The sequence below is a fragment of the Sarcophilus harrisii genome, chromosome 1 (genome assembly GCF_902635505.1).
Source record: "Sarcophilus harrisii chromosome 1, mSarHar1.11, whole genome shotgun sequence".
Classification (NCBI taxonomy): domain Eukaryota; kingdom Metazoa; phylum Chordata; class Mammalia; order Dasyuromorphia; family Dasyuridae; genus Sarcophilus; species Sarcophilus harrisii.
The window spans coordinates 57511263-57525116 of NC_045426.1; the positions used below are offsets into that span (position 1 = coordinate 57511263).

General features: G+C 51.1%; 1 protein-coding gene across 1 annotated transcript in view; it reads left to right on the forward strand.

The window, feature by feature from the left end:
* The window catches only part of PLXNA1 (plexin A1), a 277345-nt gene that overhangs the window by 183514 nt on the left and 79977 nt on the right, over nt 1–13854 (forward strand). Inside the window, exon 11 of the mRNA XM_031964586.1 lies at nt 3161–3361. Within this exon, the coding sequence (XP_031820446.1) occupies nt 3161–3361 (201 nt within the window). The remainder of the gene's footprint in view (nt 1–3160; nt 3362–13854) is intronic.

Sequence of the window (13854 nt, forward strand, 5' to 3'; positions counted from 1 at the left end):
ACCCTTACCCTTGTAGCATGAACATTGAAGTTAAGCAACAGCTGGAAGCGCATCCGAATTACCCCCGGAAACATCACACCTAGGCCCAGAGTAGGTTTTCTCTGACTATTCATTGAATCATCCAACAAACCAGTCATTTCTTCAGCCCCTCCTGCCAAACAAGCCTTTCCTGATGGTTTACTTTGCACCTGGTGCTGCTGGGAAATAGTGGGCAGGGAGGATCTCTGCTCCCGGGGAGACTTTGGGTTCTTTGCGGGGGACCAGTCTCCGAGAGCAGAAGGGCTGAGAATGATGGGAGGGCTGAGGTGATGGGGGGTCCGGGGACGTGTCCTCCTTAGGAGACCAGGCCTGGCTCCAGCGGAGTCCTGAGCCTGTGGAGGCCCCGGGGTGGTCCCTGCGAAGGCCGACCCAGAGAGACCCCCTTAGCCTTAGGTGTTGGTAGCTAATGTTAGAACAACAGTGGGTATCATGCTGCTATAAGTTACCTCCTTTGACCCTCCCAGTGTCCCTCAGAGCTTGGGACTCTTATTATCCTCATGCTTTGATGAAGGAATTCTGGGGCTGAGCGAGGTCCCATCGCTTGTAAATGTCCAAAATAGGATTTGACTCGGGTCCTCTGGACTCATCCGCTTGCCTCCGGATCTCAGAAACTGCAAAGTGTCTCTTGGCTGCAGCAAAGGGTTTAGGGCTGTCTGGGCAGTTCTGACTGTGGCCTCCTAATGAGGGGTTTGCCCAAAGGCCCCGTGGGAGGCCAGATGCAGGGAGAACCTGAGATAAGTGGGTGAGGTGGGGCTTGGGGGACAGTCCTCGGTCCAGGGGCCGTGGCCATGGTGGGAGAGCTGCCTTTGAGACGCATCTGGAGGATGAGCAGAGAGCTGTCTCGTGTCCCCTGCGATGGGATGAGGGGCAATGGGGCTGTCACTGGGTGGGGGGGGGGGGGCGGGGGCGGCCCCGGGGGGGGGGGAGCATGGCACCCGGATGAAAGCTGCTTCGGGCAGGTGCCCCGTGGAGATGGCTGGCAGCAGGGGTGTAGGGCAGTGGAGAGGGGCTTGCCTGGAGAAAGCTGCCCCTGGCGGGAGGAGAGCTTCACCCGGGCCAGGCCCCAGGCAGTGAGGACCACAGCGGGGCAAGAACGTGGAGAAGGAGCCACGAGACCCCTCCCAGCATCCTGGGGCTGTGGGGACGCAGGGCCTAGCCTGGGCGCCGCCTGCAGGCCCGGGAAGGAGGCAGATGGAGCGGTCTGTCCGTGCTTTCTGCCTTGGTGATGCTTCCCAGAATTAGCTTTTCCATTGTGGGCAGAAAAAGTAAACTTGTCTCAGGTCTCCCATGCAGTCGGGGCCCCCGGGACCTGGGTCAGAGACACCTTACCCGGGGAGCCTTGCAGTTGGGCTGCTTTTCCAAACAGGTTATTAATTCTATTTAAAGGGAGTGGCTCTTGGGGACCCAGCTCCCGTGGCCTGCTATTCCCTGGCCACCTCGGGCACTGCAAGCAGGCGGAGTGGATTGCATCAGGCCCCTGTTGCCGAAGGGGCTGACCCCAGAGACCCGGAGCTGTTTTTCTGCCCGACTCTGGGATATTTCTGGCCTCTCCCCAATTCCCCGGCCTTGTCTCCCCCTCCTCACTCCGGGGACTCCCAAAGCCTGGGCCCCCGGGACCTGATTCCTCTGTCACCCCCAGCCCTCAGCCAGCCCTCTCTCTCTTCCTGCACGAAGACCCTCATTATTGGCCGGCTGTCCCCATCAGCCCCTGGCAGCTCCTGAGATGTGCCAGGGCCATGGTGGCAGGAGCTTGAGGGGATCTGGGGCCCCCTGGGGCGCATCAGAGAGTCTGCTGGATCTGGACCTGGATTCGAATCCCGACTCTCATTCCCTTGTGGGCTCAGACATGCTAATTAACCCTTGTGGGCCCCAAGTTTTCTCGTATGTAAAATGAGGAGCTTAGTCAAAATCAAGGCTTCTTCAACTTTTTCCACCTGTGACCCTATTAGAACATATATGTATAGCATCATATTATATAGTTTATGTAACATTTATATATAGTTTGTTACTTTTATTACAACATTATATGTAGTTTTATAAATATACTTAGTTACTTTTATATTATTATGTATTATAATTACATTGTATATACAATTTATATAATTTATATGTATAATTTATGTAACTATATAGTTATATAAAAGTCATGCAAATCAAATATGTACTGATAATAAAACATAATTTCACAACCCCCACATCCAGTTACAAAACCCCATAAGGGGTTGTGACCCACACTTTCAGAAGCTGGTCCTCTAAGGCCTTTCCACCCTAAGTCTGTGATCTAGTTCAAGCTCTTTTTTACAAATGAGGAAACTGAGACCCACTGAGGTGAGGTGATCGACCCGGCCTTGCCCTGGTAGCCCCTAGAAGTGTCAGGACCAGAATCTAGATCTCTTAGCATCTATGGCAGCCCATCCCGCCTGAATTCTTGACCTTACTAGATTTCAGTGTCCTCATCTGTAATATAATCAACTTGTACATTTTTTTAAAAAATATATTTTTAATTTCTTAATGAGGGTCTTTATTATTTCATGATTTGGATGCTTTGGGCAAATGAACGTTGGGTGGGGACCAGGATGCTGAGATCTCCTGGACTTGCCACAATCCAAACCTGAAATCAGCTCAGCAAGTCGGTCTTTGGGAGAATGCGGGCCTCAGTTTATTCATCTTTAAAATGGGCAGGAGGTTTTACCAGATGCTCTCTGAGGTCCTTCCTCTTCTGAATCTCTCTCGCTGTCACTTCTCATTCTTTCTTCTGGAACTGAACAGAGAAAGGCTGTGTCGGATTTGGGATCAGAAAGCCCGTGACCCTGGACTTGTCATTAGCAGAGTCCCAGGGCCTGCTTCAGATCCAGGACCTTAGCAAAGCCCCTCCAAGCTTCAGTTTCCTGATCTGTGAGTCAGGGGCTTGGACTGCTGTGCTTCTGAAGTCTCCTTTAATGCTTTGGAGCCGGCCCTTTTTATTCTGGCTCAGTGACCCTGGCAAGCTGTGTTATGTTCCGAGCCTCAGTTTCCCCCACTGTAAAACGCACAGGTCCAATGCGGGCACCCCTTGCGCTTGCCAGTTGTTGGTCGGCAACCCGGGGGCCACTCACTGAACCCCTCTCTCTTTGCCCCTCAGGACTGCCCCCAGATCCTGCCGTCCACGCAGATCTATGTGCCGGTGGGCGTGGTGAAGCCCATCACGCTCACAGCCAAGAACCTGCCCCAGCCACAGTCGGGCCAGCGCAACTACGAGTGCATCTTCCACATCCCCGGCAGCCCGGCCCGCGTCACCGCCCTGCGCTTCAACAGTACCAGCATCCAGTGCCAGAACACGTCGGTGAGTGTGCCCGCCCCGCTCTGCTGGGGCCGGGAGTCCTGATCCCGGGGGCCCTAGCCAGGCATCCAAGGGAGTCCTCGCAGGGGGTGCCTCTGGCCTGGCCCTGAGTGGGCAGCGTGGGCAGCAGGGTTCTGCAGAGGCACCCTGGGAAGAAGAGGCTTTCTAAGGACCTAGCTCAGAGATCTTCCCAGTGGGTCCTTGTGGGCGCTGGAAGGCTGAGAAAGGGTCAGTGACTTGCCCAGCTGGGCCCCCCTGCATCCAGCGGTCTTCTGTGACCCTCCTGGCTCAGGAGGTTTCTCTCCCCCAGCCTGAGGATGCTCATTTACCCTGGGGTAGCTCTCGTGTGGCCCTCGCCCCAAGGGTGACCGGTCGGGGGAGGACATGCCCCTGGAGCTCGTGGCTTAGGGCTGCATCCTATTCCCCTCGTCCTTGTGCTTATGGGGAAGTGCGTAACACAGGGAGCAAAGACCATTTTGGGGGCAGTCCACAGAGGAAGAAAAGGATGTCAAAAGCATTTCTCATGGAGGTGGTGGGGGCTTTTCTAAAACATTTAATTTTTTTTAAAAATAGCCTTTTATTTACAGGTTATATGTATGGGTAACTTTACAGCATTGACGATTGCCAAACCTCTTGTTCCAATTTTTCCCCTCCTTCCCCCCACTCTCTCCCCCAGATGGCAGGATGACCAGTAGATGTTAAGTATATTAAAATCTAAATTAGATACACAATAAGTATACATGACCAAACCGTTATTTTGCTGTACAAAAAGAATTGGACTCTGAAATATTGTACAATTAGGCTGTGAAGGAAATCCAAAATGCAGGTGGGCAAAAATATAGGGATTGGGAATTCAATGTAATGGTTCATAGTCATCTCCCAGAGTTCTTTTGCTGGGTGTAGCTGGTTCAGTTCATTGCTCCATTGGAACTGATTTGGTTCATCTTATTGCTGAGGATGGCCACATCCATCAGAATTGGTCATCACATAGTATTGTTGTTGAAGTATATAATGATCCCCTGGTTCTGCTCGTTTCACTCAGCATCAGTTTGCGTAAGTCTCTCCAGGCCTTTCTGAAATCATCCTGTTGGTCGTTTCTTACTGAACAATAATATTCCATAATATTCATATACCACAATTTATTCAGCCATTCTCCAATTGATGGGAAGAAATTTAATTTTTTAAAAAATTGTTTTGGTCTTTGGAGTAACAGAGAGCAGTGTCTGAAGACTTTCCAAATTTCCCCATGCTTTTCCATCTCTAATAGACCAAACATGATCATTCAGCCTTTCAACATAATGATGAAAATTATATTCTTAAATTTTCATTAGCCAGGGAGTTGGCTCTGAATCTGTGAGTACAATAAAAGTATAATAGGTATTTTCTACCCCATAAAGGCCTCTCCCTGCCTCCCTTTGTCCCAGCTGCACCCCCGGCTCCAGGATTTCTGTGTGTCCCCGGGCATCTTTGCTGTGGGCCTCCTTTGTGTGCTGCCGGGTGGGCGGTGAGCGCGTCCCGTGCACTTTGCGTTTGCGAAGCGTGCTGTGTTGGTGGTTTATGAGTGCCCGGGCCCTCGGCCAGATGCCCACGTTCTCCTTTGGGGATGGCTGTTGGCCTGGTCGCCCAGCCCTCGGAGGCCCCTTGCCCAGGTCAGCCCCGGAAGCCCCCGTATCCCTCCGAGGTCTGGCCCATCCTTGGGTCTCATGGTCTGTGACAACTCGAGGATGACCAGGATGCTGAGGGACCGAATAGACCCTGTCAGTGAATGGGACTCATCATGCTGACCTTGGTCCCGGGCGGACTCCGAGGGGACGTGTTTGAAGAGCTGTTGTGTGGGAGAAGGTCTCCCTCTGTTCAGCTTGGAGAGGAATGGGCATCTCTGGGCCGCAGGGAAGAGGTTTGGGCTCGAGGCAGGTCTCCCCTGAGCCCTTACGGCAGAGGCGGGTGACCCATGAACACTTTAGAGAAGGTTCTTGCTCTGCTGAACCTGGGAGCGCTTCCCAGTTACATTCCAGGTTCTGAGTCCGACAAGCTAAAAATGGGGTGGAAGGGAAAGCAGCGAGCTTTCCTCCTGAGTCCGGAGACCGAGGCTCAGATACTGGTTCTGCATCTGGAAGCTTGTGGTCCAGTGAGACCCCCTCGGATGTCCCAGGAGTTAGCAGGGGAGTGCAGACACACATCAAAGGTCAGGAGAGCCTGGGTCAGAGTCTGGGCCAGGGGAGCCCAATCAGAGGCCCTCCATCTCCCTTTGGGGAGACTTATCTATACTTAGGCCTTTGCTTCCCCTTTAGGGGACTGCCCAGTCGGTCCCAGGGACTCTGCTGAGGGGGCTGAGGATCAAAGCGCCCCAACTTTCCTGTTCATGGAGCACCAGCTGGAGACAGGGATGACCCAAAGCCTAAAAGTCAGGGTTATAGAGGAGGGCTGGACCCAGAAGTGAAGGAGGGAGCCCCTTTAGGGCGTGCAAGTGAAGACCGGATGAGAAAACAAGGGGGGCAAATCTTGATTTCCTGGTCTTAGGGAAAAGGAAGAGAGAACAGGACAATTCTCCACCATCTGGAGATTCTTTATAAGTCAGAATGAGAGCAAGGAGGGGGCAGTCTATCTGTCCTTCCTGTTTTCCCCACTGCCCCTCGCTCTGCTGCACACTTGGCCAGAGCCAGGGGTACTTCAGAGACCATCGAGTTCAGCCCCTGCCTTTTCCAAAGGAGAAACATGGGGCCCAGAGATCACAGGCCACAGATCTTTGAGTCAGGAGGGGTCTCAGAGGCCATTGAGCTGGACCCCTGCTATTTACTCATGAGGAAACTGAGTCTTGGAGAGAACAAGTTGCTTTTGCCCACAGTCATCCTGAGAGTAGAGTGGCGGCGATGAGCTCTGCGCTGGGCTCCTCCTGGGCCACCGGATTGGCTCCAATTATCCCACAGTCACACAGCTATTCGCCTGCACTGATCACAGGCTGAGGAAAGGGAATGCAGCCTTTTGGGGGGAACGGAACTTGACTTAGGAGCCCAGGGAGAGGTGGCGCAGGCTCCCAGAGCCAGACCCCAGGGGCCACAGAGCCACTCGGTTATAAAATGTGACCAGATCTGTTTTATCTCTGGGGCACAGAGGCTTGAGGAGACACGGCCTGGAAATAGGAAATCTTGCTTTCCCACCTTTGCCGCTGCTTGTGTGGCAGCGTTCCAGGGGGCTCTGGGGCAAAGGACTTGCTCACCTACAGCCTATAAAGAGGTCTTCTTACCTATCTCTGTGAAGTTCCTGAACTGGTCTCTGCTTCTGGGGTTCCAGAGCTGGGTCTGGAAAATAGATTGGGTGAGACTGAACTTACAGGTGGGCACCATATTGGATGCCATGAGACTTAAGTCTCCTTGCTTTGGGTGACCGATTCCTGTTTGCCGGAGGCTCTCTTCCCTGTCCTCTCTACCCCCCAAAGCAGGGTGTTCTAAGGAAAAGATTCCCCCAGAAGGCGGGTGATCCTGGTTCTTGCTGTCATCCACTGACCATAGGTCTTCGGAGCAAGCCGGTACCTCGGTTTCCTCCTTGGTAAAATGAGAATCAGCTCAGTTTGTGTTGATGATAGAGCTCTTGATTTTATTCTTTTCCCTAAGACTAAGGCGGGGCATTCAGGGAGAGTGGAATACCCTTGTTTTTACAATAACTTCTTTTAGTTGGAGGGCAGTGGTTTGAGGGGGAAGCCAGCCCATCATTAAATACGGGTCTACCTCAATTTGCCCATTTTTTTCTTTAGCTGGAAGTCTGCACACTTAATAAAGCAGGCCAGTGAATAGCAAGGGAAAAAAAGTTAGGAACCCCCTGCTGGCTAAGTCAACACTACAGATGCTTTTCTAATGAGATACAAGGTACTTAGTACTTCTTTATGATCAATTATTTAGTCATTTAGGTCAGCAAATGTTTATTGATAGCAGGCTAACACCTTTCCTGTTAGAGTGTAAATCAGAGATCTGGATTTCTTGAGCTTTGGAAAACAAAGGAAACCCCCGTCTCTGGTCCTTCTGGGAAAGCTCCTCTGCCAAAGGCCAGGGCACACCATCACCAGGGTCGTTGTGGAAACGTTCCAGGGCCAGGGTCTGGGGAGGATTACCCCTGAGAGAGGGAGCTGAGAGCATCTTGACCCCGAGTGCTGTCAGTGCCCCCAGGGTGTGCTGGGTAGTCCGGGGCCTATTTTGGCCGGATGCCTCTGTGGTGGCTAGTGGGGCTGCGCTGGCTTGTAGCAAGATGTGGACAGAGTTCTTCCCTCTGACGCTTACTGATCCTGGATGTTGTGTGACTGTGGGCAAGGCGCTCAGCTTCCGAGCCCGAGACAGCTGAGACTGTCGTCAGCATGTTGGGGAGGAGCCCCCACCCTGGTGAGAGGACGGGACAGACCCGAGAAGGAGCTTTTGGTGCCAGGAGACGTTGCTCCCATCCTGGCGGTTTCCTGGCAATTCCTGGTGTTTTCATCTCTGAAAGGCTTCGTGCCTTTGTGCCCACCTCCAAGGCCCTTATTTCTGGAGGTTTTATGCTCACGCCTTGAAGGAGTTTGGGTGAGGAAATGAAATACATTTGAGAACATTATTTTTAAAATTGTATTGATATTTTCTTTAAAAAAAATCCAAAGCCATTTCCACATATAGATTTCCAACCCAAAATCCTTGAACCTGTCCTTGTAATAAAGACAAAAATGGTTGAGCAAAAATACATTGCCCGCTTCTCGCCATGTTCCACTGCCCATTCTCCTGGACCACGATGGGTTATTTTAACTAATCAGAATTTAGCTTCCTCTTTTGGTGATCTCTCCGTGCACATTATTCACACATCCCAGTCCCCTGTGGACGTCTCTCTCCATCTCCCCACCGAGCCCTCCCCTGTAACAAAAAAAAACGCTGAACCAAAACCACTGATAAGGAGGGAGGCACCTGCACTTGGACCGGTCATCACTGCTTGTGTATATTCTTCTTGCTTGTTCCCTCCCCTTGGGTCTACTCATGTAAATCTTCCATGTTTCTCTGAAGCAGCCGCGGCCATCCTTTCTTACCGCGTTTTCACCACCCTGTAGTTTGTTCATTCATTCCCCATCTGGGGGAGAACCCACGTCATTCCCTGTTCTTGGCCACCACAAAAACTATGCTGGTTCAGATATTTTGGGGCTTTTTTAAAATGCCCTCTCTGGACTAGAGGAGGCTGTTTGAAGAAGATGAGAAACCCCAATTTCCCCATCCACAAAATGGGTACAACAATCCCTTCCTTGCCTTTTCTTGTTCTCAAGATAGTTGCACAATCCAGTTAGATTAGGGAGATGAAAGCGCCCCAGGGAATCTAACTCACTCTTCAGATAAGAGTGATCATTATCTTTTTGTGATCTAGAGAGTCCCCTAGATTGAAGAACAGCCCCCACGGCCATGGCGGTGGGCCGGGGTGGGTCACCCTTCTCCCATAGTCTGCAGCAGCAGACTTCTCTAGCAGGTCTCCCTGCTCTCCGGCTGAGCCAAAGAATGCGGTGCTCTGTCAAATCTCAGATTCTGATTATTAGAAAGGTACCACGTGTGGATTACCCATTTTCCAAGAATTAGAATATAATAAAACACTCTTAACAGGGAAACTACATGAAGCCTAATTGAATCTTTCTTTGATGATTCAAAAGACACTTCAGCTTCTTGCAGAGCCTCCAGGCCGTCATTATGAATGTCAGTTATCATTGTGCCGTAGACATGGAGGAGTGCAGGCTAATGGGAAGGTCTGCTTAGCAGACGTCCGGGAAACAGGGAGCTGGGGGTACTTCCTGCGGGGGTCTCCCGGCCCCATCACGCAGGAGGAGAATGGGGCTTGGTGGGCACGTGTTGGTTCTGTGTCGGACGTCACAGTGCTGTTGGACAAACCCAGGAACGAGGGAGTGTGTGCTTGCGTGTGCCCGAGCGGGTTGTCTAAGCGACCCTAAACAAGTCACGGGAATACTATGGGTCTGTTTTCTTACCTAGAAAGGGGGAGGGTCGGACGGAATCTATGGTGTCAAATTGGAACGGAAACGGGGGCCGGTGAACTGTCCGTAAGGATCCCTGCCTTGCATATTGACTTGGAAAACCTCATATTAACATTATCTTTTATGGTATTTTAATTTTTTCATTAAACATTAAATTTATTGATTTATTTGTAAATATTATTTATATATTATGAATAAATATTCATTCTTGCTTTCTGATCTGGTTCTGGAGCTCTGTGGATCACGTATTTGATACCTGTGGGGACCTTTCAGACTTGAAATTGATGATCTATCCTAATTCTAGGATCCAAGGATCATTGACTCTAGAACCGTACGATCCAGACTTAGAACTGGAAGAGATCTTAGAACTCCAGAGTATGGGGACCGGGAAGGACTTAGAACACGGTAGCAGGCAGTTGGGGTTAAATGACATGTCCAAGGTTGTACTGCTGAAGTGTCAAAGGTTATTGGTGGATTTGAACTCCTCCTGACTCCCAGCCTGCTAGCCACTGCACAGCCTGGTGGAGACGGGTCTTTCTTGTTCAGTGGCTGCAGAGGAGGAGGAAGCCAGTCCTGACACATTTCTTGTGTCCCTACTATGTGCTAGGCACTGGGAATACAGAGGCAAAAACACATAGGGTGGGAGGGAGTCTTGGGGCATTGATTCAGTCAGAAGTGAGTGTAGATGCCACATAGTCCCCTTATTTCTAAACCAAAGAAGCTGAATCCTACAGAGCTTCAGAGATCATTCTGGGAACCCGTAAGCGAGCTAGGATTCTTGTTCCGGTGACTCAGAGAAAATGGGTGGTCTGTGCAGTGTTCACTCGGGGAGAACGCCTCCATTCTCGGGGGCATGTAGTTGAGTCCACGCACCTGCCCCAAGCTGGCCCTGACCTTTCCATCTGCAAAGTAGGGGTCTCCGACACTGCAAAGAGAAGACAATTTTTTAAAATTTAATTCAGTAGCAGTGGTGGTCAAGCATTTTGTTTAATTCTTTGTGACCCCATTTGGGGGTGTTTTTGCCATCTCCTTCTCCAGCTCATTTGGCAGATGAGGAAACCAAGGCAGGCAGGGTCGAGGGACTTACCCAGGGTCACCCAACCAGACCATGTCTGAGACAGGATTTGAACTCAGGACAATGAACCTTTCTGATTTCAGACCAGCACTCCCTGCACTCTGCCGCCACCTGGCTGCCTTAAAAGCAGCGTAATCAGATGCATATAATTTTGTGTTTTTTTAAAAATTCAAAACGTCCTAAATTTATTGAAAATTTTTTAAATTTTATTTTACTGATTTAGCAGATGGTTACAGAGGCATTGTGGGACAGTGGAACTAATAATTATGACTAATGTTTATGTGTAAGCTCAAGGCTTATTTATAATGCACTGTACAGATAATTAATTCCATATATTATCTATATTTTACCCAAACACTGTCCCTGAGAGGGGGTCATTTCATAGGTGAGTGAACCGAGGAAGCCAGAAATGATGTGATTTGCCCAAGAGCACTTAGCTAGCAGAGCCAGGATTTGAACACATCTTGCTCTGTGATTGTACCATCTGGCTGTAAAGTCAAGCCCTGAGAGAACAGAGACCTGCTTCTCAGGCTTGGCCCCCACCAGGGTTCCCTGTGACCAGCAATGATTCAGCACATAGTAGGTGCTTCCTTGAATGCTGGCTGTGATTCCCTCCCTCCAGGGATCTCTGTGACCAGCAATAATGCTATATTCAGCACATAGTAGGTACTTCCTTGAATGCTGGCTGTGATTCCCTCCCACCGGGGGTTTCTGTTATTAGCAGTAACCCAGCACATAGTAGGTGCTTCCTTGAATGCTGACTGTGACTCCCTCTCTCCATGGGTGCCTGTGACCAGCAATAATTCAGCATATAGTAGGTGCTTCCTTGAATGCTAACTGTGACTCCCTCCCTCCAGGGGTTTCTGTGACCAGTAATAATACTATATTCAGCACATAGTAGGTACTTCCTTGGATGCTGGCTGTGATTCCCTCCCACCAGGGGTTTCTGTTATTAGCAGTAACCCAGCACATAGTAGGTGCTTCTTTGAATGCTGACTGTGGCTCCAGGCGTATCTTTTCTGATTTTTGCCAGATGCAGTGTTTGACTGGTTGCCCTTTCAGGTCCCTATTCTGAGACCTTCTGAGATGCGATGAAATCCCTTGTGCTGGTTTTCGGGACTGTTTTCCCTGCTCTCATGGGAAAGCCTGGGCGAGGAGGTGATTGTCCAGGAGGGTCTTGGACATGGCCAGGAAGGAGCTGATGCATCTGGGTCTGTCCCTTTCGCATCTTCGTCTGAGTCAGCTGCCCTTTCACCACCACTGGCTGAGCCCCGGGCTTGTACCCTCTCCAGCACAAGTGGTCAGGAAAGGGGCCTTGGACCCATCTTGGAGGCAGCTCTCCCAGCTCTGCCCTCCCAGACCCTCCTCCTCCCATTCCCAACTTCTCCCTTCACTTTGTCTTCTGGATCTTGGACCACTTACCTTGCTCAGCCTTTTGCTTTGGTCAGTCCGGCAGTAAGCACTGATTAAGCACCTACTGTGTACTGGGAACCATGCTAAGTGCAGCTGTTACACAAAGAGGCAAAAGACAGATTCTGCTCTCCAGAAGTTTGCAGCTGAAGGCAGGCTGCCCGCTCTGATTTAATCGGGGCATGGGTTTGCTCTGACCCCTTTGGGTACATTTTCTCACCCTTGGCTTTGTGGGACACCGAAAACAGTGCGGGATCTGAGTCAGAGGTCCTTGGTTCCAATTGTGGCTTTCATAGCACCGGTTAGTAGTTAATATTACTAAACTAGCATTTATAGGGCACTTTACAAATATCTCTTTTTATCCTGGGAGGTTGAAGCTGGTGACTCCATTTTATAGATGAGCAAGCCGAGGCAGACAGATTTAGTGACGTCCCCTAGGTTTACGTGGTCAGGAAGCCTCTGAGGCTAGATTTGAACTCAGGCCTCCTGGATTCCCCACAGGGTGACTTTGCTGCTTCATACCTAGGTGGCGCAGTGGATGGAGCCCCGGCCCCGAGGTGGGAGGACCTGAGTTCAAAAATGGCCCCAGACACTTAACACTTGATGACTGTGTGACCCTGGGCGAGTCCCTTAACCCCACCTTGTGACCTTGCTCCCGTGGGCCTGAGTTTCCAGTAAAATGTTAGACTGGACTCCTGTGTGGCAGTGATGGCTGCGGGCCTCGGTTGCTTGTCTGTCAGTAGGTGAGGGGGCTTAGACCAGATGCAGGGTTGCTTTCTGCTTTTTCCCCACCTGTGATTCTAGATTTCTCCTTGACTTTCCCTTCACCCCCTGTTCTGAGTCAGGGTCTCAGTGACCATCAGGAGGCCTTGGTTCCTGGCTGGGTGACCTTCCCCCTCGGCAAGCCTCAGTTTCCTCACCTGTCCAATGGGCGCGCTGCTGACCTGTCAGAATCATGGGGCGGTTGCTGGGGTGGAAGGCTCCCCGGGCCAGCTCAGGGCCTTTCCTGCTTGGCTTGGTTTGGGAGCTTCTCGGGTCTGCCCTGGGCTGCACCCTCAGCCCTGTGAGCCGGTGCCATCCCTAGCACCGGGGGCCCGGAGCCCAGGCCGCTGACCAGCCGAGAGGAGGTGGGAAGGAAGTGTCTGTGAGCCTCACCTTGGTTGTCAGGGTTTTCCTGGGGGCTGGCGAGTATTTCCAGGCTCCATAAATCATCTCCCCCTCCCCCCCGGAGCGCGGACCTCGGCGAGCCCTAATTATGCAGTTAGACACAAGGAAATGAGGCTCCCGGGCTCCCGGCTCTGAGATTTCCTTTGGCGCAGCTCTTGCCCGGCTCCTGGCGCACTCCCTTTCTCCTGGCCGGGCCCGCATTTATCTTTCCTGCAGCAGTGTTTAAAGTGAAGAGGGAGTATCAGGAGAGTTTGATAGGATCCAATTAAATTCCTGCAGATAAAATAATGATGAATTGCAGTTGAGCCCCGGAGAGACACGATGTACATTACTTCAGTCCCCAAAGAGCTGGAGAGGAGTTGAGGTCATCAGTGACAGAAAAATAGGACACAGCTGCAGCCGCTCCCCAGTTAGAGGGATGCCGGGAGGGGAGGGGTCTGGTGGGGAGGGAGGGGGCTCACCTGAGTGCAGGAGCCTGCCGGGGAGGGCCGGGGGTCTGGGAAGAGCCAGTGTCAGTGAAAGTGTGTGTGTGTCTGAAAGAGAGGGAAGGAAGAGAGAAGGGGCAAAGAGAGAAGAGGGGAGAGAAACAGCAAAGAGAGAGAAAGAAGGAAGAGGCAGGAACAAAAGGGGAAAAAGAGAAAGAAAGAAAAAGAGAGGACAGAGAGAAAGGGAGGAAAAGAAAGGAAAGGAAGGAAAAGAGAAAGGAAGGGAAGAAAGAAAAGAGGAAAGAGAAAGGAAGGGAGGGAAAAAAGGAAGAAAAATAAAGAGAAAGGGAGAAAAAGAGAAAGGAAGGGAGGAAAAAGAGGAAAGAGAAAGGAAGGGAGGAAAGAATAGAAGAGAAGAGAGAAAAGGAGGAAAGAGAGA